The sequence below is a fragment of the Solanum dulcamara genome, chromosome 4 (genome assembly GCF_947179165.1).
Source record: "Solanum dulcamara chromosome 4, daSolDulc1.2, whole genome shotgun sequence".
In the NCBI taxonomy this organism is placed as follows: domain Eukaryota; kingdom Viridiplantae; phylum Streptophyta; class Magnoliopsida; order Solanales; family Solanaceae; genus Solanum; species Solanum dulcamara.
The window spans coordinates 22,183,698-22,210,766 of NC_077240.1; the positions used below are offsets into that span (position 1 = coordinate 22,183,698).

Genomic DNA, 27,069 nt, shown 5'->3' on the forward strand with positions numbered 1-27,069 from the left:
GTTACACTTCTTGAAATTTTAAAAAGATGTCAAAAAGTAAATTTTGTTCTTTTGTAACTTGTAATCAACAATAACTCAATAAGTTTTGTAAGAGAGAGTTCACTATTAAAAATAAAGAATAAAAAAATATGAATATAAAGTAAATAATGACATAGGCTCAATTTATTAGGAGATAAATAAGTACAATTTCCACTTAAGGAAACTGTTCCGAAAAATTATTATATTTTCCTAGAAAAGTAAAAATTAATAGGCACTTTAAATGTTAGGTTTTTTTACTTCATACCTTTTTTTAAAAAAAAAAAAGTACATATGATTTTTTAAAAAAAAATATATGTATAAGTATTTATTTTTTTAAATGGAGCCCCCAAAAATATGGGCCCAAGCAATAGCTTTAGTGGCCGAGGAGTTAAAGACAGCCCTGCCATTATGAAAGGTTTTTCGTTTTTCAATGATTGTAACATTTTCCAAAGGTTATCTTTTTTTCAAAGGGTCATGATATCTTCTAATTTTGATAGGCATAATTAGCACTTTTTTATTTTATTCTGATTATAAATAGTGGGGTTTTCTTTATCAATTTTATTGAATTTCTTTTTCTTCTGTATATATTTTTTTACAAATAAAGTTGAGTTTTTGTGTAATTTTGTTACTGACTTTTGAGTTCGCTGAAACTATTGAAGTTTGAAATAGCGCTACTTCTTTAATAGTTTATCAATTTTATCTTGGGAGGAAATAATTCATAACTTCAAATATAGTGAGGAAATTAAATTTTTAAGCACACATAGTAAATTAGAAAGTGAAGCAAAATAGCTATTAAACGATGGTTTTGGTTTACTAGAGACATCAACATATTATTTTAGCTCGGTGGAAATACTGTGGACGCGAATACTTTTTTTTTTATCTTAAAAGTATTTTTGTTTTACTATATTGAATACAGGGACAACAGAGGGAAGCCACCAACGACCTATTTATGGTGTTGGATTTCTACATTGGGAGCCATTGTCGATGGGTTATATTTTTCATCAAAATATGAGTGTCAACAAAAAATAGATTAACTTAATTATTTAACATTCAGATATGAATATGATATTTTTAAAATTGAAATTAAATCTTTACATCTATTTGTACTTAATGAATATTTTAATTATAGATTTTCTAAAAATTATTTAGATTTTAATCGCTAAGATTTAAGTACTTGTTTTTTATTTTACAACCACTTACTTAATGTATCTAAAGAGATACAAATGATTAAAATATATAACAACATTTTAATGTCATTAAGATACTTATTCATAAATTCTACAAAAAACAAATGTCATTTCAGCACTACTTACTTCGTCTACTTTCATAACTCACCGGCCTTGTTGTTGCGATCCATCATTAAACTACCATTATTCAATTATGATCACTGAAGTCGTCAATTATTCGATTAGTTATCATAGTTATTAATCATATAATTTACAATCAACTATCATTACAATGATCAATCACTACCAACATTCACCGTCATCAGTTAATACTATTCATCGTCAACTATCTTTTTCATTGAATATTATTATTAGTTATCACTACTTTTCATCGTAATTATGAATACGAACCGCTTTAGGCTATCTGATGAAATATTATTTTGAGTCTTAACTGTTTCATAGTTTTGTCAAGATCTTCTAGATAAAACTTAATCTATTCGGCAATGGAGATTTATGTCATATTAGGTATGAATTATTAAGATCTAATTTATTGGAAGATCTAATGTATTGTTTTGGCAATGAATGCCTTCAATTTGTTACTGCATGTCCATATTTTCAGCTTTCGACATATCTTAAAATACCCTACAGTTAAAACTTTGACCTTTACTCAAACTTTGAGGATATATTTATATAATTATTTCCTTTAAAGCATTTTTTTACTAAAATGTACAACTTTAAATTTATGAATGTAACTTAAATATTTCGATAGTTAGTATAAGCGAGCAGGCTATACGGTTATATTTCATTTCTCATATTTATGGTGTTGAACGTGATAAAAAAAATATCTATTTTTTAGAATCAATTTAGCTTTATGTCAAGATGATTTACTGTAAAAGTCATCTATCTTGTGAAGAGACTAGTGGAGTAGTGTAGGACGAAGAACAGAGGCTTATATGTGGTGTTTATTAACCTAAAAAGGCATATAAGAAAGTCTAAAAAGAGATTCTAAGTTGGGTGGCTAGAGGTGTATTGATATCATACAGTAGAGTGATTAAAGACATGTATGATGGATCTAAGATTCGGGTGAGGATAATGGGAGGAGACTCAGAGCACTTCATAGTCACAATGGGGTTGCATCAAAGGTAAACTATAAGTTCATTTTGTTTGTCTTCGCGATGGATGAATTGACGTGTCATATCCAAAGTGAAATGTCATGAAGTATCTTATTTGCAAATGACACAATATTGATTGATGAGACTTGCAATGGAGCTAATGCTAAGATGAAAGTTTTGGAGACAAACTCTTAAGTGAAAAGGGTTCACCATACTTGTAGTGTAAGCTTCGTGCTTTAAAACATGAAACTGGTGTTGAAGTAAAATTTGGTACACAAATTGCCTACAAGAAATAAAAATTTCAAGTATCTTGAATTTTTAATCCAAGAAATGAGGTAATGGACAATGATGTCACACATTGTATATGCATAGGATAAACACAATGGCGTCTCTCTTTTAGGGTCTTGTGTAATAAGAAGGTATCACTTAAACATAAACGGTAAGTTGTATAGATTGATGTTTAGGTCGACTATGTGTATGAGGCGAAATGTTGGTCAGTTAAAAACTCTCATGACCAAAATATGAGGGTTGCGAAAGAAATCTTTCCAAAACCTATTTACCTTATGAAATAAGACAGATCTGTATATATACTTTACTTCACTTATAAAATTAGGCTAAATATATTGTTGTTATCATGTTTATGATGACTTTGACATTACTATTCCACACTTGAAGTATTCCTCTTATTCGTTTGATATAAATATTGGACTAAGGTTGGGCTATTATCAACCAAGTAAAATGGTTGTCCACTTAAAATGGTGGATAGTCCATTTACTTTTTAAGTGGGTAAAATGCCCACTAATATTTTCCTCCACTTGTAAATATGGCTATAAATATAGCCTTAAACTTCAATGTAAAAACACACAAAACATATAAAAGAAGAGAATTACTATTACTCTCTCTATATTACTACTCTCTCTATTAATACTTTCTATATTATTCTCTTGTTCTTCTTCCTTTATAAAATTGTCAATTAAGTTAATTTATAACACGTTATCAGTACGAAGCTCTAATTTTTCAGAAAATTAACTTCTATATCAGGTATATCTACTAAAGAAATTTAATTTTTAAGTTATCTTTGTTACTTTCAAATTAATTTTCATCATGTCAAACTTGTCAAAATTGGAATTTGTGGCACTTGATATTTCTGGTAAAAATTATTTGTCATGGGTACTTGATGCTGAAATTCACCTTACCGCTAAGGGTCTTGGTGATGCTATAATTGAAGGAAATACAGCATCAAGTCAGGATAAAGCAAAGGCTATGATTTTTCTTCGTCATCATCTAGATGAAAGCTTAAAAATGGAATACTTGACAGTGAAAGATCCACTTGAATTGTGGAAAGATTTAAAAGGGAGGTATGACCACCTCAGGGCAACGGTATTGCCAAGGGCTCGTTATGAGTGGATGCACTTACGGTTTCAAGATTTTAAAACCGTAATTGAGTATAATTCTGCTGTATTTAGAATAACTTCCCAATTAAAATTATGTGGGAAAATATAAATGATGAGGACATGTTAGAAAAGACACTAACTACTTTTCATGCCTCTAATGTAATATTACAACAGCAATACCGTGAAAATGGTTTTAAAAAATACTCTGAATTGATATCATGCCTTCTGGTGGCTGAACAACATAATGCCCTTTTAATGAAAAATCATGAAGCCCGTCCCACTGGAACTGCTCCGTTACCGGAGGCAAATATGGTAAAAACACATGGCCAGTCTGAAAGAAGACATAATAAATATCAAGGTCACAATAATGTGCGTGGGCGTGGCAATGGCAGAGGACGATATAATAATCGTCGTGGTGGTGGTCAACATAAAAGAGAGAACAATATCAGTTCTCAAAATGGCCCTTCAAAAAGTAACTGACATCGTTGTGGCATTAAAGGCCACTGGAAAAATGAATGTCGGACGCCTGAGCATTTTGTAAGACTTTATCAAAATTTTTTTAAAAGAAAGGCAAATAGAGGTGGTGCCTCTTCTTCTAATGCTCGGATAGAGTCACACTTGGCGTTCGAAAATAATGTTGAGGCAAGACCTTTGAATAATGATAATATTGAAGCAAATCTGGCCTTAAGGGATGGTGATTTTAATGACCTCAATGATATTACTCATTTGGAGGTTGAAGATTTTTTTTAAGGATCTTAATTGATGTTTAATTTCATGTTTTTCAATATGTTATCATGTACTTCGAAATTATTGTGTTTTTACGTTTATGTATTTGAAGAAAAAAAAATAATAATCAAGGTCACATTTTTATGATAATTGTATATTGTTTATTACATTATGCTATTTTACAATGTTGTAATTAATTACTATTAATGTGCTATTATTTAATCTTAATATCATATTGTTACTAAAAATAATGTTCGCCTTATTTAATGTCATTATACTAATTGTTTATTCTTGTTAATGTTTTAGACATTAATAATATATAATGATAGTATTATTTTTGTCAATAAACAAATTATCTATACATGATGAATAATATTATATTAATGTTTTATAATATTTTATATTTGTTTTTAATACTTGTGTATAATATTTATTTAAGGTTAATAAGTATATAATTCTATAAACTAAATTATTGTAACATTCATCATAATTGAATCATATAATTTTTTAAATTCTAAATTACCATAATTTAACTTTAAAAAAAAAGAAAGGGACTTATGTTTTTCTAGCAAAATTGTTACTTATTTTATTTCTTACAATGCATTTTTATTTTATGAAGATAAATAAATTTATCAGTCTTCAATTGGATTCAAGATGAATAATGGAGATATGTGCATTTTGGATAGTGCCACAACTCATACGATATTAAAAGAAAAGAAATATTTTTGTCATTTGATTATGAAAAAGGCCTATGTCAATACAATATCTGGTAGTATAAAATTAATTGAAGGCTCTGGAAAAGCAGCCTTATTACTACCTGGAGGAACGATATTGGTAATTGATAATGCATTATATTGTAGTAAGTCTCAAAGAAACTTGTTAAGTTTCAAGGTTATTCGCCAAAATGGCTATCATATTGAGACTTCAAATAAAGGAAAGGTTGAATACCTTTATATTACTACAATAAATATGGAGAAGAAAATTGTGCACGAAAAATTACCTGCACTTTCTTCTGGGTTGTACCATACAAATATTGGTACTTTTGAATCACATGCCATTGTAAACAAAAGGTTTACTGATTCTAATGATTTTATTATTTGGCATGACCGGTTGGGCCATCCTGGTTATAATATGATGCGCAGAATTATTGAGAATTCAAATGGACACACTTTGAAGAATCAGAAAATTCTTCAATCTAAGGAATTCTCTTGTGTTGCTTGTTCCCAAGGAAAACTGATTATCAAACCATCAGCAACTAAGGTTGGGATTGAATCCCCTGCGTTTCTGGAACGTATACAGGGTGATATATGTGGGCCAATTCACCCTTCATGTGGACCATTTAAATATTATATGGTCTTGATAGATGCATCTACAAGATGGTCACATGTGTGCTTATTATCAACTCGCAACATGGCTTTTGCGAGATTGTTAGCTCAAATTATAAGGTTAAGAGCACAATTTCCAGATTATGCAATAAAGACAATTCGTCTTGATAATGCTGGTGAATTCACATCTCAATCATTTAATGATTATTGTATGTCGATTGGAATAAAAGTTGAGCATCCGGTCGCTCATGTACATACTCAAAATGGTCTAGCAGAATCATTGATTAAACGCCTCCAATGGATAGCTAGACCATTGCTAATGAGGACAAAACTTCCTATTTCAGTATGGGGGCATGCTATTTTGCATGCAGCAGCACTTGTGCGCATAAGGCCAACAAATTATCATGAATTTTCCCCATTACAGTTGGCGTTTGGAAGGGAGCCAAATATATCCCATCTTAGAATATTTGGGTGTGCGGTATATGTCCCAATTGCTCCACCGCACCGCACAAAGATGGGTCCCCAAAGAAGGTTGGGAATATATGTTGGGTATGAATCTCCTTCTATTATAAAATATCTGGAACCTATGACTGGAGATTTATTTACGGCAAGATTCGCTGATTGTCATTTTGATGAATCAGTATACCCAACATTAGGGGGAGAACATAAGCAGTTGAAAAATAAGATAGATTGGAATTCATTGTCACTATCTCATTTAGATCCTCGAACAAATCAATGTGAGCAAGAAGTTCAAAAGATGATTTATTTGCAGAATATTGCAAATCAACTGCCGGATGCATTTACTAACCTTCCACGGGTTACTAAATCGCATATCCCAGCTGCTAATGCTCAAGTTCGAGTTGATGTCCCGGTAGGACAACTTGTTCAGGCAAATGAGTCTAGACCACGCTTAAAACGTGGAAGACCATTTGGTTCCAAAGATAAAAATCCTCGAAAAAAGAAAGGAATAAATGATCAAGATGATCATAATTTGGAGGCGAGTGCTCAAGAAGAGCCCAGAGACACAACAAATGGTGATACCACCGAGGAGGTCCAAGTACCTGAAAATAATGAGAATGAAGAAATCTCAATAAGTTATGTCTCGACAGGAAAACGGTGGAACCGAAATGATATTGTGGTCGATAATATTTTTGCTTATAATGTTGCCATTGAAATAATACAACAAGATAAGGATCTTGAACCAAAATCTGTCGATGAATGCAGACAGAGAAATGATTGGCCAAGATGGAAGGATGCAATTCAAGCAGAGTTAACTTCACTTAAAAAACGTGAAGTTTTCGGATCAATAGTTCGAACACCTGAAGGTGTCAAGCCAGTAGGGCACAAATGGGTTTTTGTGCGTAAACGAAATGAAAAGGGTGAAGTCGTAAGATATAAAGCACGACTTGTAGCCCAAGGTTTTTCGCAAAGACCTGGCATTGACTATATGGAAACATATTCCCCTGTGGTGGATGCAATTACTTTCAGGTATCTAATGAATTTGGCAGTTCATGAAAAGCTTGAAATGCACTTAATGGACGTGGTCACTGCCTATTTATATGGCTCATTGGACCACGACATTTTTATGAAAATTCCCGAAGGGTTCAAAGTGCCTGAAGCATACAAGAATTCTCGAGAAAATTGCTCAATAAAACTTCAAAAATCCTTGTACGGGTTGAAACAATCAGGGCGAATGTGGTACAATCGTCTTAGCGAATATTTGCTAAAAGAAGGATATAAAAATGATCCAATTTGCCCTTGTGTCTTTATGAGAAGGTCTGAATCTGAATTTGTCATAATAGCAGTATATGTTGATGATTTAAATATTATTGGAACTCCGGAAGAACTTTCAAAGGCAGTAAAATGCCTGAAAAAGGAGTTTGAAATGAAAGAATTTGGAAAGACAAAATTTTGTCTTGGTCTACAAATTGAACATTTTACAAATGGGATATTTGTCCATCAGTCAACATATACTGAAAATATTTTAAAGAGATTTTATATGGATAAAGCACACCCATTGAGTACTCCAATGGTTGTGAGATCTCTTGATATTAATACAGATCCGTTTCGGCCTTATGAAAATGATGAAGAACTTATTGGTGTTGAAATACCATACCTTAGTGCAATTGGTGCATTAATGTATCTTGCCAACAATTCTAGACCAGATATAGCTTTCTCAGTAAACTTGTTAGCAAGATTTAGTTCTTTACCAACACGCAGACACTGGAATGGAATTAAGCATATATTCAGATACCTTCGAGGTACCATTGATATGAGATTGTTTTACTCAAATGATTCCATGTCACAATTGATCGGTTATGCAGATGCGGGATGTTTATCTGATCCCCATAAAGGTCGATCGCAAACAGGCTATTTATTTACATGTGGTGGTACAGCTATATCATGGCGTTCAACAAAGCAAACTATGGTTGCCACTTCCTCAAATCATGCAGAGATAATAGCCATTCATGAAGCAAGTCGAGAATGTGTTTGGTTAAGATCAATAACTAAACACATTCAAGAAACATGTGGTCTTTCTTTAACAAAAGACGCTCCAACAATATTGTATGAAGACAATGCTGCATGTATAGCTCAAATGAAGGGAGGATACATCAAAGGAGACAGAACAAAACATATTTCACCAAAATTCTTTTTCACTCATGATCTTCAAAAGAAGGGTGAAATAGATGTCCAACAAATTCGTTCAAGTGACAATTTGGCGGATATGTTCACCAAAGCATTGCCAACATCAACCTTTGAGAAAATGAGATACAAAATTGGAATGCGTCGTCTTCGAGATATTAAGTGATATTTTCATCAGGGGGAGCAAAATACGCGCTGTACTCTTTTTCCCTTAGTCAAGGTTTTGTCCCACTGGGTTTTCCTGATAAGGTTTTTAATGAGGCAGCACCCAAGGCGTATTATCAGATATGTGTACTCTTTTTCCTTCATTAGGCTTTTTCCCACTGGGTTTTTCCTAATAAGGTTTTAACGAGGCACATTTCTCGTGGACATCCAAGGGGGAGTATTATCAACCAAGTAAAATGGTTGTCCACTTAAAATGGTGGATAGTCCATTTACTTTTTAAGTGGGTAAAATGCCCACTAATATTTTCCTCCACTTGTAAATATGGCTATAAATATAGCCTTAAACTTCAATGTAAAAACACACAAAACATATAAAAGAAGAGAATTACTATTACTCTCTCTATATTACTACTCTTTCTATTAATACTTTCTATATTATTCTCTTGTTCTTCTTCCTTTATAAAATTGTCAAGTAAGTTAATTTATAACATGGGCAGCATTATGAAATATTTAGAATTTTAAAATAGTTAAGAGGGGAGGGGCAAAACCGTTAATCATTGTGGAGGACGCGGTTCGTTCCCTCCAACATTGACAACCAACAAATACCCGAATCTCTTTGTTCAACAAATTGATTGATTGCTCAGTCAAAATTTACATAATCCCTTTCCGTTCTTTTTCCCATTTTCCCATTAAACCCTAACCCCTCCACTCCGATTATCGAACCAAGTTTATGAAATAAGCACAGCGAAGTTCAAGAATCCGATCTTTCTTCAATTTGATCGATCGGGTTATAGTTTTTTTTTGTTTAAGAAAATGTCAAAATTGTATGGAGGGGATTTCAATCAGAAAATAGATTATGTGTTCAAGGCGGTGCTGATCGGAGATTCTGCAGTTGGAAAATCACAGCTATTGGCACGGTTTTCGAGGAATGAGTTTAGTCTTGATTCAAAGGCAACCATCGGTGTTGAGTTCCAGACGAGGACCTTAGAAATCGATCATAAGACTGTTAAGGCTCAGATTTGGGACACTGCTGGCCAAGAGAGGTAGTTTGAGCTTCTTCTTCTTCTTCAGCCCTTTTATCAAGACTTCTTTTTTTCAAGGTTTATTTATAGTGATCATGATCTAGTGTTTCTGTGTTTATTCTGTAAGATCTGTTAATATCTCGTGGTGATTGTGATTTAGTCCGAGTTGTGAAGTTTGATAAGTGAATTATGTGATTGGTACTTATGGTGATGCATTTTTTTTTGGCTGATACGTGTTTTTGATTAGATGGGTATCTGATTTGTTATACAATGATTAAAACGCTTTAGTAAGAGATTTTTACAGGTGGTCACTTATTATCACTGTGAGACGAGATAATTGCTAAGTGACGGGTCTTAATTGCATTTTATGGCTTTATTTTACATTGATCAACCAAATGCTGATCACAACTTACTCAATAGTCTATAGGATTGAGGTTTGCAGCTGCCACTAACAGTAGTATTTAATAGTTTTCCCATGTTTTTAAGACTGCCCTTATATTTGTTAATTGTAAGCAATAGCGTTGATTACCATTTAGGATTCATCATATTTGAAATGTGAGTGAACGATTGTTTCATCACCTTGGTTCCTTAAAAGTGGTAATTTTACGCCCTTTAAAAAAAACCTGAAATTTTGGAAATGTTAAGACTTAACTGTAGAGTTGATTGAATTTGATTAGATGAGCCTTAACCTCAAGATCTTTAGTTTGAGTAAGCACAAGTAGTCTAGGAGTCGCTGTATGAAATGCAAAAAGGTCAGGTAATTTGGAGATTTAAAGAAGTAGGGTAAGTATGGGTATCCTAAATAAGTAGAGATACAAGAAATCTAAATGGGGAATTTTCTTTTGCCTGCCTCAAGCTTGGGGATTGGGATTGCACATTTTGTCCCATTTGCTTCTCTTATACATTGGGCAATGAAGTGCACCTTAGGCAAGCCTTTGCCGACAATGTTTTCTAGTTAATGTTAACCTGCAAGCAAAATGTGACTAGGGAAACAAAATTCATTTTTTTATGAACATGTGAAGGGGGTACTTGGATAGTTATATGTTAGGTCTCTCAACAAGCAACATCCTTTTATATTGTAAAGGGTTTTCGCCTTAAAACTAATCCAATGCTTTGCCTCATATTTACCGTTATTGATTGTTTATTATCTTTTTCTTACTCATGCTTTTTTTATGATCCCCAGTCTGAATTACCTTCCAAGTTCCTTTTTCTTTTGATAAAGTAAGCATTTCTTCTTTAGGAAGTAAATAATTTCATTGATCAAACTGCACCAAACTGATGCTTCTATATACAGCTAGTACACACAATGCCTTTACATCTTCCAAATGTAGGGTACTGAGAGAATATTGATTTTGATTCCAATAATGTGGAACTATTAACATGGTTAAACAAACTGTTTGAAGTCTAGACGCAGCATGGTACTCTTTCTACCACTATGTTAATTTAGACTGGTGTATCTATATACAGCTAGTACACACAATGCCTTTACATCTTCCAAATGTAGGATACTGAGAGAATCTAGTTAATTTTTCGTCTCATGTACATTTTTCAATTTACACCAAAATGCCAAAAAGTGCCAAAGGTTCCATTCCCATGCTCTGCTCTGCGCATCCTCCATTTCCTTCTGAATACCCAACTTAGTAATGAATCTCTAACAATTGCCGGCAACTTATTCAAAACTAAAAAAACTTTCCAAATTGTGCTCCACAACAGTGCGCAACCTGAAAGTGAAGTAGTCAGTGATGCACATTGTTCCACAACTTCTTTTCTTTTCAATCTCGAGCGTTAGTGGCGTAAAAAAACTTTCCAAATTGTGCTCCACGACAGTGCGCAACCTGAAAGTGAAGTAGTCAGTGATGCACATTGTTCCACAACTTCTTTTCTTTTGAATCTCGAGCGATAGTGGAGCACGGATCGAATTCTGACCTCTTACACATGAAACACCAAACAGGACATATACATATGCAAATTTACTTTACATTTAACAACAACAACAACAACAACAACAACAACCCAGTGAAATCCCACAACGTGGGGTCTGGGGAGGGTAGATTGTACGCAGACCTTACTCCTACCAAGGTAGGACGGCTGTTTCCGAGAGACCCTCGGCTCAAAAAAAAAAAAAAAAAAAAAAAAAAAAAGTGGAAAAGGGGGTCAGATAAAGTTAAAAAAATTCAAAGCGCTATAGAAAAATAAATCACGAAGGCATCACAGATAAAATAGAGTAATCAAAAGTACTGAAAGCAATAAATAGTAACAGAAATAGCAGAAATGAGAGTACAAGGAATTGTAATGTGCTAGTGCGCCTATGAATAGGGAAGAATAACGATACTATGTACTAGCCTTCTACCCTAATGTGGGTCCTCCACAGTCTCCTATCTAAGGTCATGTCCTCGGTAAGCTGTAACTGAGCCATGTCCTGTCTAATCACCTCTCCCCAATACTTTTTCGGCCTACCCCTACCTCTTCTGTAGCCATCCATAGCCAACCTCTCACACCTTCTCACTGGGTCATCTGTGTCTCTCCTCTTCACATGCCCAAACCATCTCAGTCGCATTTCCCGCATCTTGTCTTCCACCGAGGCCACTCCTACCTTGTCCCGAATAGCCTCATTTCTAATCCTGTCGCTCTTGGTGTGACCACACATCCATCTCAACATTCTCATCTCGGCAACTTTCATCTTTTGAATGTGAGAGATCTTAACTGGCCAACACTCTGCCCCATACAACATAGCCGGTCTAACCACCACTTTGTAGAATTTGCCCTTAAGTTGTGGTGGCACCTTCTTATCGCATAGCACTCCGGAAGCGAGCCTCCATTTCATCCACGCTGCCCCAATACGATGTGTGACATCATCGTCAATTTCCCCGCTGCCTTGCATGATAGACCCAAGATACTTGAAACTACTTCTCTTTTGAATAGCTTGGGCACCAAGCTTAACTTCCACGCCAACCTCGTGAGTTGTCTCACTAAACTTGCACTCTAAGTACTCTGTCTTGGTCATACTCAGCTTAAACCCTTTAGACTCCAAGGTATGTCTCCAATCCTCCATCTTAGCATTAACTCCACTACGAGTCTCATCAATCAGGACTATGTCATCCGCGAAAAGCATACACCATGGAACCTCACCTTGAATTTGTCGCGTCAATGCATCCATTACCAAGGCAAATAAAAATGGACTTAGAGCTGATCCTTGATGCAACCCCATCCCAACTGGGAAATGCTCTGAGTCCCCTCCTACTGTCCTTACCCTGGTTTTGGCTCCCTCATACATGTCCTTGATCACCCTAATGTATGCCACAGGTACATCTTTAGCCTCCAAACATTTCCATAGTATCTCTCTTGGAACTTTATCGTAGGCCTTTTCTAAATCGATGAATACCATATGCAAGTCTCTCTTCCTCTCCCTATATTGCTCCACCAGTCTCCTCATAAGGTAACATTGTTTAAAAAGAAACATGTTTTTTTATTATTTATTATTAGAGACATTTATTAAGTTTTCAATTAAATTAAAATGTTTTGCCTTTTGTTTGAGATTTTGGTGAAATTTGTTGAAAGAAAGAGTTGGAGAGGTAATGGGAAAAAAAACAAGGTGAAGAAGGAGAAAGGGACAACATTCTGGTTGATTTCCCTTTTGAAATCAATAAAGGGAAGGTTTGGTAAATAAAATATAATGATGAGGATTTCTTTGTCCCGAAAAAATAGTTTGCTGCTTCTGCTTCTTGGAAGAAGCTACACTTTATAGCTTCTTCCCAAACTGTTTCTGCTACTGCTCAAAATCACTTTTTCTTCTTTGGCCAGCACCTCAAAACTCCTAAAAGAAAAAAGAAGTGATTTTTTAGCTTCCCAAAAGGAGAAATAGGCTATTTATTTTATTTTTCTTTAGACTTCATTTTTTTGGTCCATTTTTTTGGTCAAGTTCTTTCCATTTCCTTTGCTTATTCTTGTTTCTGCGCTTACTGCCCTGGTTTTAGATATAGACTTCAGAAATTTCAGTAAAAGATAGCTATTAGTGGATTTCTTTTCCAACCACTGAGTGAGCAGGTGCCTGAGCTACCTAAAACCTTTCACAAACTCCCAGGGAACTCCTTTCCCTGATTTACAAGTTTACATTTGCAAGCCTGGTTCACGTATCAAAAAAGAAAACCATTGTAAGTCAGGTAGGTGGACTTGTAGCTATATAGAATCCATGCTGGCGCTGAATGATAACTCTGTATTGAATGAATAACTCAGCCTTAGTCCAGCTTTGATTATGGGGAGAATGGTAGTTGTAACTTTTATTTCCTTTTTTGGTTTTGGGAGTGTTGGATAGCTGCAGGTATAATTATCAGTACTCTATATCATCTCGAAGGGAGAATGTATTGCACATCGTTTTATGTGCCTTGAGGAGGGACTGTGAACACAGCATCTGGTGTAGACTGTCTAACAACAAGCAATGATTTTTTTGGATTAGTAAAACCAGTGAAATATTATCATGAGCAAATATGTGGTAGTTATTATCTCCATGAGACCAGTCACGTGCGATGAACACCAGAATGCCTAAGAAGTTTATTCTTGTGTGAAGGTTTATATTTACATGTGGGAAATGAGTACCCTCCCAAGAAAGATAGAAAGTAAATCGAATTTCAATATGCAGTTGAAGATATAAAAGTTCAATATAATTTCAATCATGAAAATTGAGAGCTGAACTACAACAACAACATACCCAGTGAAATCCCACAAAGTAGGGCCTGGGGAAAAATTGAGAGCTGAACTGAATGTATTTAATAGTTATGGTTGCTGCACTTATTTAATCTGGATTACGATATGCCTTGTGGTGTTTTTTGCCGTTTCTGGTATGGCCCCTCTCAGGAAGGTAGTTCCAAAATAAAGAAAACACTGTTTTCCTCTAAAATATTGTTGACAAATTTGACATAGTCCAGTAATTATTGATCCTGTGTGGAATACCCTAAGCTGGTCGACTCATACTGGCTTAAGTAATTTCGTTAGTCTAAATCAGATGGAGAATAAAAAATGTGCATTATCATGCATAATTATGCTCGTCTATTATCATGCAGATATATTGTTGTGTTGATATGAGCTTCTAAATGTGCCAACCATTCTGGATGTCTTAGCTGTTTTGGTTCAATATGGCTATATGCGGCATTATCATATATGATCATATGTGATTATACTTGTGTTTGCTCAAAAAATGTCTGCTTCCTTCCCTGATACTCCGTGGCCTTTTGGAACTAAAAACTTATCTATGGCGTATGGCTCCAGATATAGGGCAGTAACAAGTGCGTACTACCGAGGTGCTGTTGGAGCAATGCTGGTTTATGATATCACCAAACGCCAATCTTTTGATCATGTCGCCAGGTGGTTGGAGGAATTACGGGGTCATGCTGATAAGAACATTGTCATCATGCTTGTAGGTAACAAGACTGACTTGGGTAGTCTTCGTGCTGTACCTACTGAGGATGCGAAAGAGTTTGCTGAGAAGGAGAACCTGTTCTTTATTGAAACATCGGCCCTAGAAGCAACAAATGTGGATACAGCTTTTGTTAATGTCTTGACGGAGATATATAGGGTTGTCAGCAAGAAATCCCTTGTTGCCAACGAGGCAGAATCCGCCGCTGGTAGTTCAGCTCTCCTCAGGGGAAAGGAAATTGTTGTTCCTGGCCAAGGACCTGTACCAAGTGGGAGCTCATACAGCTGTTGCAGATCATCGTAGGAGTCAAAGTGGTTCTCAAAGTTGTATATGTTTTACCTGTTTCAGATTTCAATTCTATACACGTCTATCAAATGCAAATTTGAGTTCTACAACTACATGATTCTATATTGGTGGTCAATTCATCCATTTTCCTCTCTCTAATTTGCACTTTCGTCATAAGTGTAAAAAGAATTCAAAACCATAAAATTTTAATCTTGGTCTTATGCTAAATGTGTATTCGACCATCCCCAAAAAGGAGTCTTGACTAATCATCCTTCGTGAGTGAAAATTTGATGATGAATATTTTGCAACAAATCTTTCATCTGCTACTTTTTCTTGCTTTCTCTTCACTGTTGTTGGTCTCTTTTCACCGATAATGTTTTTGATGTTGTTAAAGTTTTCTTCTTATAAGAAACAAATATCTATACATGAAGGGCGGCCGAGTTGATTTGAACAAGTTATCTATGTTGATTTGAACAAGTTATCTTTCAAATAGGGTCTCTCAGGTTCGAAACTCCTTTCGCATGATTTCTTGGTCGCTAATGTAACACAATGAATTAAGAGTTATAAGAAGATATTCACTTCACATTTATTGTCTGTTAATGTATCATCATATATTTGATTGATAGCCACATTTGAAGCTATCCCTACTTTGATTTATTGGGATAGAAGAAAGTAGAATACTAAATTTGCTTCCACCGCTAATCTCTTACATTTTAGTATCTTCTTTTTTTTTCATTTGCCAACCACCAATTCTCCAATATTTAGTTTCCCAGTTCTTGAATGCAGAGGGGTTATCAGAATTTTGATTTTTATGGGTTTAGAAGATCTTGAATTCATATTTTTTTTGATTTTCTGGGTTAAGAACATATTAATTATATCTATTTAGGGTGATTTCAACATACATAGATAATGTTTGAATCAAAGCTATTGTGTTCGATTGAATGTGTAGTTCTATCTTTGCTCGAAAGAAACAAGTATTATCCTTTCAAAATAACTGGTACTTCCTCCTTTCAATTTGTTTGTCCTATTTTTTTTTAATCCGTTTAAAAAATATCTCTTCTTTCTTTACAACTATTTAATTCCAACATTCCACATGCATGACATGTTTATAAACCACAAGATTAAAAAGTTTTATTTATTTTCTTAAACTCTGTATGAAATCAAAATAGTACAAACAAAACTGAAACAAATGGAGTATTATTTTCTTATCATTCCACCTGTGAACCCACATGATTTTCATGTACATGTATTAACAATACTATTGATCAATATTCATCCACACATTTTGCCCTATGCAATAGGGTACTTGAATGCACAAACTTGTCATGAAACTTGTGTAATAAATACATAAACAAAATAGCCCATAACTTGACATATGTATATTTCAACAAAATGAGATCAAATAATCAGCCCTCTTACATGTAAAAGTACTAGTTGCATCATCATAAGCATAACTATAAGCATCTGTACAAGAATTCTTGAACTATTGTGAGTACTTTGTAGGCTAATATATTGTTGAATTCCTCAGTGCAACAATACTCTGGTTTATTAAAAGCAAAGCATGCACTTTTACATGCAATAGTTGTACCATCATGTGTCTTCACTTGTAATTCTTGAGGACATTGTAAGTTTATGTCTGATGAACATTGCACATTTGAACAATTTCCAGATCCACCTGAAGGGTACACTGATATTGGGATATTGAAACCATCAACAAAGCTAACATCATAGAAATCCATTGGACTGTCAAGTGTGAGTTCTGCTAGTGAGGCTGGTGGGGTGCCACCAGCACCATTGCATTAGAGTACTCCGCCGCAATCTGCGGTGGCACATGTCCCTTTACCTGCAGTGGCGTACACAGAATTTAGTCCAAAAACCGTTAACTTATCATCACAATTCGACTTTTAGGACCAAAAGAAGATGGGAATATATTATACATGAACATGTCTTTTAACTTGACCTCAATTGATATTTACGTCTTCCAACTTTAGGAATGCACAAATAGACACTTAAAAACTTATATAAAATTGAACAAATAGACATGTGTCTTACATGACAATTCATGTGAGATACACTTGTCTTACATGACAACTAATTTGTATTATGTTATGCAGGACACATATGTCTACTTGTACACATCAAAAATTAGATGACATAAATGCCAGGAGAGGCAAGCATGTTTATGTATTATGCCAAAAAATATGTTTTTCTCTTGATATGCTAAAAAGTGTAAGTAAAAGTAAAATATATTTTTAATATAATAGACAAGTAAAAATGAACGAAAAGAGTACAAGTATGTATATATATATATATATTTATTAAATCTCAAAAATTCTTAACGAATTTTTACTAACCGCTTACATGTTTACCTGAGATGTCAAATTGGCATTGGGTTCGTGCCCAGAATCGACCTGACCAACCAGTAGGTGCATTAATTTGTGCAGTCTCATCTGGTTGCAATTCCAATCCTCCATTCATTAGCAAAGGATGGCCTCCTCCTGATAAAATTCCTGGCCATATTGTCATTTTACATTTGTTTTGTAATGTGAAAATTGCACCATCTCCACCTGTATATAACATCATATATAAAGTATATATAACATTAATACAGTCAAACCTCTCTATATAACAGTATGACATAATTAATATGAAAATCGATTCCATATAAAACATGACTATTATAGAGAGATCCGACAACTAATTTACTCACCAATGAAAAAGAGAAGTTGAAGGATGAGAACAAGCTGGAAATGTGATTCCATATTTATCATTAATTAATTTCCTTTTTTGATTGTTTTGAGTTGAAGATATTTGGTATTTGGATCTTGAAATTGATGGTGTATATTTAAGCTTGAGAGATGAATTGAACTTAGAAGTTTGTATACCCTATTTATGGTATGCGTCACATAGAATTTGTAGGGTTGAGTTATCTTAAAAATTAAATGTCATTTTTACCCTCATCTAAACAACAAACCTACACTCCCTCCGTCTATAAAAAAAAATGTACTACATTTAGATGATTCCAATTAATACTCCCTCCGTTCCCTTTTACTTGTCAAGTTTTAACTTAGCACACCTATTAAGAAATCAATTATTGATGTGGTGAGTTTACCATTTTACCCTTATTAATCACTAAAGACATAATCCAAATTCCAAAACATTTTGATATCAAAGATATTAACTCTCTCAATAAATTGAGGGTATAATAGGTAAAAAAAAATTGTACTTTCTTGATTTGTCAAATTTGACAATTAAAAAAAAATTAAATTAAGAAATTTTTGACAAGTAAAAAGAAATCGAGGGAGTATGATGTATTTAAAATGCAATAAATATTAAAGAGAGTTCCAAAGAAAAACTGCAATAAAAAGTTCAATTTAGAAAGAAATTAACATAGATATCCTGCGTAGGAAACAATAAAGTAGAAAAAGAGATTTTTCCCTATATTTTTGGACAAGATAATATGTTGTTAAGATTATGAGATTACAAATAATTTTTTAGCACCAAATATATAATGTATTTATTATATAAATCATGATTAATGATTTAATTTGGCCAATTAAATCATAGTCATTAAATTTAACCTATGCCATATGTCGAACAATCCAAGCAATAATTTGAGAAAAACGAACAGAAGGGAAATGAAGAGGAGCCGGATCCGTCTTGGATCTCGGAAAATGATTCGAAGAATGAGTAATAAATTTTGAAGATATTTATCTCTTCTTAATATATTAAAAGTAACAAATAAAAATTAAAATTTATTTTTAAAATATTGAACAAATAAAAATGACCAATCAAGAATAGTAAAGTTATAGCAAAAATAAATTACTTACTCATTTATGTTTATTGATTGTTTTTATTTGTATTCCCACCAATTAATTAAGAAGCTTATCACGAACACACTAATTAGAGTCTCCCCTTTTCTTTAAATTCTCTTCGTAAAATTTTGAATATTGTCCATGTCTCTTCTTAAAATTTTGAGCAAATTAATGTTTTTTCTCTTACTTTTAGACGTAACGTAATATTTATAAAATTTGACACACGTGGTATATACATTCTATATTTATCAAACAAGAACTTACATCAACAACATTGTAGTTCATAATGATATATAACTTTATGGCATGTTTGTACCTCATAAAATCAAAATTAATATAAATAAAAATGATATCTAAATCATGAAATTTAGCCATTCTTCTTTCGCATGTTCATATGATATCTAAGCACTTTGAGTTCAATTATTGTTGTCACAATAACCATCAATCATAACAGAAAATCACCATTATATATCGCCAACCACCATCATCAATTATCATCATTATTAGCTATCACTATCATCCATCACAACTATCAGTCACTGCTATCAGCTACCACCATCAACCACTGAATAGCAACTACCATTATGGCTAGCTACCAGTCACGACACCACTATTAGCCAATATCATAGATATAATGATATACTTATTTTTGTATATTTGTTGTAATGTATGAGAAGTGAATAAATTTGAATTGATGTATTGACACCAAAAGGATAAATATTCACTTCTCAAAATTATTCAATGTTTAGCCACTTTTAAACACAAGCAAACAAACATATATATGTCAAAATATATAAAAGTGGCTAAGGCAGATTCTTGCTCTGAGATCCAAAGTGACCATTTTGCATTACATAGTACTCATATTGAACATTATTACTATAATAAGGATGTTACGACAAGCTAAATAAACACTTAATTTGATTTAGTACATATTTCAATTGTTCTTAATTCCCCTGCACATTTTTATTCTATACTTCTTCCTTCACCACACCTGCTAGAATCAATCTAGTATTCCTACTTTCCAAATTCACCTGCAAAAGAGAAAGACGACAAAAATTTTAGAACAGAAACTTTTAAAAGAAATAAAATGGTCGTAGGGAAGGAACAAAATGGGAGAGAAGATTATAAGACGGAAAATTGAACTCTTACCAATAAGGTGAAAGTTTATATAATTAATTGACTGATCAGCTACTAAGATTTTCCAAAACAAAAAATTTATTAATTAGGATATTGTTTTCAGGAAAAAAGATAAGGAGTATATATAGTTCCTTAAGACATGCTATCTTTGAGTTAAATATTACAGTATATGGTACGACAGAAGTCATGGCAAATTAAAAATGATTTCTACATTTTTCTTGTATTTGGTCACAAAAAAATGTTTTGCACAAAAATATGTTTTTACCAAAAAGTGGACAATGACTTCCCTCACGAACACAAGTCATTTTTTTTTACAAACTTTTTACCTTTTAATTTCATACCACTTTTTCAAAATAACACTTTAGCCATTCATTAATCATCAAAACTAAATATTCAAAAATTTCATTGATCAAATTTACACTATCTTATTTGTTAAATTGTTTTTACAAATCTTTCTACTAGTTGTTTTTTCTCGAAAAATTCACTTGCCAACCAACTACCAAAGACCATTTTTCTGAAAAACATTTTGTCAAAACACGTTTGAAAGAGGGGGAAAATGAGATCGAGTTCAATTTACATTGTTCAAAGTTGGCAGTGCACTTATCAGGAAGCTGTAAGGCCATGTTTCTATCGACACCAGAAATTGGAGGGCCATTGACAAGAACACAAAGACACGGCTGCCCTAAAGCCTTGATCGAAGCGCAGCACGCTTCGCTCGGTGGAACCGAACTGAACGGAACCACCGATGCCCTACAAGGTATCAGCTGAATCAATGCTGAAAAGAAAGTGCTGCTACAAGGATGACCATTGCTTTCTTTCATCAAAACACCGCAAGTTATTGCTAAAACAAGCATTACTAAAGTACGACTAGTCATCTTTTTTTAATTTTGGAATACCACACAATTTATAAGACGTAGGATTATTTTTTTTCCTGATATTCGAACAAGTGTGTGGAAAATGGAGTGACACTTGAATTGTATATATAGTGAGTTAGTGTGCTTATGGTACTTGGCCAAATTTAATTGATGAGCTAACTAACTCTTCCTACTATATACATCATGATTTTTATGCTAGCTAGTAGATAAGTAGTTAAAATTCAATTCTCATGACTCACCTTCCTCATTCGAACCGTTTATTAAATAAATGTTAGCGAGGGATATAATATATATAACACTTTGTATACGAGATAACTGATTCCACCGTTTTAAGCGTTGTTTGGTATGAAGGATGAGATAAACAAAGTTATTCCATGAATTAAGATCTTCTATGGGATTAGTTATGCCATATAACTTATCCCATCTAATACAAATGACTGGTGAAATAAATAATTACGAAACTAATTAATACCCCTAATTAAACATATGATAAAATAATTTTGTCCAACATTCAACGTACCCCATATCATTTGAATAGGTTCAAAATCTGCTGGTAGTATGTAGGTTAGGTCCAAATTATGCATTGTTCAACGCTTTAACAATTAAAATAGATTCACTATATTTTTCTTACTTGAAATTCAATGAAAATAATTGTCCACATATTTTTTCCTATTAAAATGGTTAAAATTTTGAAATTTCTTAAGTAGTGGCTGAATGTCAATTAGCGATCGAAAGAGTGGCTATGTCATCCCCCCCCCCCCCCAATAAGTCAATTTCACTATAATTTCGAGATATTTTATGAGATTATGTTATCTTGTAATTGACAATGAGTATTATTTAGTCTTAAGATTAGAATTTAATATAAATGGTGGGTAAGTTACTGCATATAAAAAAATGAAATGAAATAATCTCATGAGATATCTTAGTTTATCCCAAACGATCCCTTGGAGTTCAACCTAGCTAGGCATAATAAAATCCAAAAATTAAAATATATTAAACGTGTTAATATACCATCAATCACAAATTTAATCACCTTCAATCCTACTCCCCATTTACGAAATAACGTAAATTTACTGAGCTTAGGCCAATAAATAATCTTTTACTTATATATAATACTACTTCGTTTTGCACGTGTGTCTGACGTCAATCAATAAAATTATGTATAAAAATTATTTTTAAAAAATATTTGACATTAAAATAAATGATATCTCTATCTAATAAATAAGAAGAATTTCATATAGGAAGATTTAAAAGTTATTTTAAAAAATGTGAACCTCTTTTTTTGATATTTTTGATATTTTATTTATTTATTTTATTTACCATTATTTAAATAAGATTTATATATATAAGACAAAAATATTGATTTGATAGTTTTAAAGGTTATTACTTTTAATATATTTCAAATAAGGAAAGGTTCAATATGCAAAACTTTAGTCATAGATTCAAGAAATTAATTTTTAAAATGGTGAAGTTTTTAGTGAAATATATGAAAATTAAGAAATCCATTACAGTAAAAAAAAACATTATTTAACTATTTTTGGAAATTATTCAAAGTAACACCATTTTTCAAGTAAAATAACCCACCAAAACTTTTGTGGTACAAAAATAATGAGTGAAAATCATTTTCATCCCAATTTTGCTTTTAAAATCAAACTCCTTCTTCAACTTTGAACAATAATTATTTGAACAATAATCAAACTTCCCCCTTTAGCCCATGCATTGTCCATTTTACCCTCGTTATATTACATCTATTTAATATCTCTTTATATTATATATAATTTACTTTTTAACATAGATATTTATAATTTTTTTCTTTAAGTTCTTTAATATTATGAGTAAAATAATATTTTAAAGAATTTATCACAAAATTTAATATTATTCTTATGACCGTTGTTTCAATATAATATGCATTAAGTGTGTGTATATGTATGTATACGTATATTGTTTTCTTTTCTCCACTAATTTTTACTCCATGCAATTCATATTACTTGACTCTTCTTGATATATATGACACCCTAAAAATTAATTAGAAGTGTATTTTACTAAACTAACATTATTAATAATATTTTGAAACCTTAAATATGACTTACTATTTTATGCAGTTATTTAACACCTTGTTTGGATGGTTATTACCCGTTGTATTGTATTGTATTGGTAGTTTAAATACAATGTTTGTTTTGATTGTTACTTAAATTCTATTGTATCGTATCGTTTAAATCTAACACAAAAAGACCCATTTTATTTAACGGTCAATTTGGTGTGTTCACGTCGTTATTTTAATATTTTTTTCTCATTTTGTCTTTATTTATCATTTAATAATTATATTTCATCTTTTACCCTAACTTTTCATAATAGCTCTACCCCGTGCCTTACTTTTCTTGTAAGGTTTATCATTCGATTCATGGATGTGTAACATTATGTAACGACGAAGAACGATACAATCTATTCAAACACTGTATTCATTGAAATAATACAATACAACACAATACGATACATTATGAAATAATATATAGCAACAATCCAAACAAAGTGTAATACTATGAGGTAGAAATATAAAGGCATTAAAAATTTCTTAAATTTCATAAATTGGGCAAGTAAATTTAAACAACTATTTTTAGAATGAGAGTCAAGTAATATAAATGGCGCTGAATATTCTCTTCTATATAAATAAACAAGTTTTGATTGACATTGATGGAGTGTTACATAAATTATAATCTAAAATATTTTAAAATCTAAATAATACAATCTTTAAAAATTTGTCCTTAATTAAATTAATTATTTGTATTTCCTACATTGAAATATATTTGTATAGTTATTATTCTCTCCTATTTTCTCTTGTATAAATAAATACTAGAAGTTTTGATTATTATTAATAAAATTAATTTTCTCATAATGCTAATTTACTTCATTATAGAACATCATTAACTTATATACTTAATTAGTATTTTTTCCACTTTTTGTCCAAAAAATAATATTTTTGCTTTTATGAAAAATTTATTACATTAAATAAAAAAAATAAAATATCATGATTTCTAAAGAAGTAAAAAAAATTGATAATAAAAGGGTATAATAGGCATTTTAAAAATTTAATTAGGATAAATAAATTTTTTTAATTATTGTTCAAAGTTGAGGGTGAAGTTTGATTTTAAAAACAAAGTTGGGAGCGAAAATAATTTTGAAAGAATTGATGAAAAGAAAAAAGAAAACAATTACGGGCTAATTAGCTCTGATATCCACGTGGTGACTACTCATTTGTTACTTTGGTGTCACTCAGATTGCTATCCGGGTAATCAAATCTCCTCCAATCTCCATCGTTAACACAAAGCTTCAATCAACGGCCTGCATTCACTCTCACTCACCACAATGCCAAAAAATTTCAAACTTCCCGCTCTCCATTTCTCTTTTTAAATCATCCATTACCCATTTCTCGAAATTCACGATTGCAGCACAACTCGAGTTTTCTTCAGTATACAATCAAAATGGCCCGTACTAAGCAAACAGCTCGCAAATCCACTGGTGGAAAGGCTCCAAGGAAGCAGCTAGCCACCAAGGCTGCAAGAAAGTCAGCTCCGGCGACTGGAGGAGTGAAGAAGCCTCACCGTTTCAGGCCAGGAACTGTGGCTCTGAGGGAAATCAGGAAGTACCAGAAGTCTACCGAGTTGTTGATCAGGAAGCTGCCATTTCAGAGGCTGGTGAGGGAAATAGCTCAGGATTTCAAGACAGATCTGAGGTTCCAGAGCAGTGCTGTGGCTGCTCTACAAGAGGCTGCTGAGGCTTACCTCGTTGGGCTATTCGAAGATACCAATCTCTGTGCAATCCACGCAAAGAGGGTTACCATCATGCCTAAGGATATTCAGCTTGCTCGGAGGATTCGTGGAGAAAGAGCTTAGGAAGAAGGTTTATATGGTTAAAATCAATTAGGGTTTAACCGTTCAATGTTTCTCCTTAGATCTGTTGTTGGAATTTAAGGGTTAATGGTGTAAATCCTAATAGCTGATTTCAGTTGTATGTGTAAACTGTTGGTTTACTAGTTTCTGGAACTGATTAATGAAAAAATGTACTTTTTGTTCAAAGATCTTGTCCTTACTACCTTTTTGGCACTTCCTGTTCTGCTTAGTATTTTCTATATGCTGCAAGTGGAACCCCAATATTAGTTGTTCCTGAATTCTTAGTCATTTGATATTAGTAGTTTGGCATTGATTTAACAATCTTCTCTTTGGTGTATGCATTATTCAATCATTGCAATTTCCTTTATCCTTGTTTGAAACTGAGTTGATTTGGGTTTGTTATCAAAATTCTAGTGTGTTTATTACCAATGCAAGAGGTGATTCATGCATTTTTCCATGTTTGTCATCATAGGTTGTACTTGGCTATAGTTGACATGGTAGCCATTTAATGAGTTTTCTGTTTGACTATGGCTTCTGGCAAAAATGAGTTTTGGTGCAGCTGCTGTTGTATTTAAACTGAGATTGGTTTGCTGTGAGGCATCCCATCTCCTTCAACTTTTAGGTAAGTTGCAGGCTTTGCTAACTTGAGTTGTGCATGTGTAGTTGGATCTATTAATTATCTTTTTTACCCTTTTTAGTGAAATGGGGCTGGAGATTGAGTTACTTTTGGTGTTGATACCTTTACCTACTGCTTAGCAATTACAGTTTACAACTTTGTTGAATGTACAAGATGGAATTTCTAGTAAATAAAGCTTGGTTATAGGATCAATATTCAAACTCAGCAGGATGCTTTAATGCACCAACGTATATAGCAGCTTCGATCAACTCGCATATATCAGAAGTTTACTGGCCTGAATTAGTGTGTGAACAGAAGTTTGCCAGTTAGGCACTGTGATCTGATTGATAAGAATGCCAATTCAAATTGATCTGTGGAGGAAATGCTCAGGAACACTTAAATTAGTGTTAGCGTTGCTAGTGTAATTCTGATGATTCATTTCAATGGAAGTATGCATAAACCGCTGGTTTGTTTGCATTTGAGATCTAATTAGTGCAACCACTAGTTTTTTGTTCAAAATCGAAGATCTTGACTTTACATATTTGTGTGATATATTTCCCACTGAAACACTATTTTGTGATGAGGCTTGGGTACACACACATAAAACTACTCTATTTGGAAGAGGAATTTGGATATCTTTATTTCTGATTTGAAGTAAATCTTTCTTGTTTTACCTTGTGATTTTGGGTATGAAGTTCCATATCTTCCTAGTTGCCTATCAGGATAAAACAGTGCTACAATCATACTTGTTACTTAAAAATCTTACAGGCTTTCAATTGACCTGAAATTGCAAGTGATATCTTCTGAATAGCTGGTTATGCCTAAAACGATTAGCAAACAGAGTAACATTGTGGCGCCTATTCAGGATCTAGATATCATCCTGATTGCATACATTAGTGTAAGGGAAGTATGAGTAAACCAAGAGTTGGATTAAGAAGATAAAAGACAATATTGAAATTCTGAGTTATATATTACAGAAGTTTAAATCATGACATACAACACCATTTGGGAAATTGCAACTGTATTATTTCAATGATTAAGATAATTCACATATAGGAATCCCAGGACCAAATAAAATATAAGGATTCAGGTGTGAAATTTACAATAGATTGAATCATGAGAACATCAAAACCTCTTCCTACCCCAGCAGTGTCTTTTGGGAGCGCGAGAGTCATTAGCAGGTTTAGGCATATCATGAAAGTCCACCATTACAATCCTTCTCTTGGCTTCCCTTTGCTCTGCTAACCTTTCCTCAAATTTCCTCTTGCTTGATTCAAACTTCTTCTTCATATCACTGATGCTTTGTGTTTCTTTTTGCATCGGTCTCGCAACTGCAGAGTTTTGTGTTTCTTTTTGCATTGGTCTTCTAATTGAACTGCAGTTGCTCTGTTTCTGTGGTGAACCATCAGGAAGTAGTTCTCTTTGATGATGAGCAACTTGTACAGGCTTGGTGGCCACATTCATCTTCGTTAAA

The 27,069-nt window shown here is 33.0% G+C and overlaps 3 protein-coding genes and 1 pseudogene across 3 annotated transcripts; 2 read left to right on the top strand and 2 right to left on the bottom strand.

Moving 5' to 3' along the window:
* The first annotated feature begins 9,064 nt into the window (after positions 1-9,064).
* LOC129886947 (ras-related protein RGP1-like) lies at positions 9,065-15,577 on the top strand. Its single transcript, XM_055961857.1, has 2 exons — positions 9,065-9,591; positions 14,833-15,577. The coding sequence occupies exons 1-2, from the start codon at positions 9,362-9,364 to the stop codon at positions 15,281-15,283; spliced, it is 681 nt and encodes a 226-aa protein (XP_055817832.1). The 5' UTR covers positions 9,065-9,361; the 3' UTR covers positions 15,284-15,577.
* Positions 15,578-16,471: 894 nt separating this feature from the next.
* Positions 16,472-18,110, bottom strand: LOC129886948 (pathogenesis-related thaumatin-like protein 3.5; annotated as a pseudogene).
* A 1,764-nt stretch (positions 18,111-19,874) lies between these two features.
* LOC129886949 (protein LIM1) lies at positions 19,875-21,186 on the bottom strand. The gene is made up of 2 exons (XM_055961859.1): positions 20,795-21,186; positions 19,875-20,111 (listed from the first exon to the last, which is right to left on the bottom strand). The coding sequence occupies exons 1-2, from the start codon at positions 21,090-21,092 to the stop codon at positions 20,095-20,097; spliced, it is 315 nt and encodes a 104-aa protein (XP_055817834.1). The 5' UTR covers positions 21,093-21,186; the 3' UTR covers positions 19,875-20,094.
* Positions 21,187-24,507: 3,321 nt separating this feature from the next.
* On the top strand, positions 24,508-25,165 carry LOC129886950 (histone H3.2). Its single transcript, XM_055961860.1, has one exon. It carries the CDS (start codon positions 24,572-24,574, stop codon positions 24,980-24,982), a length of 411 nt encoding a protein of 136 aa, XP_055817835.1. The 5' UTR covers positions 24,508-24,571; the 3' UTR covers positions 24,983-25,165.
* The last annotated feature ends 1,904 nt before the right edge of the window (positions 25,166-27,069 follow it).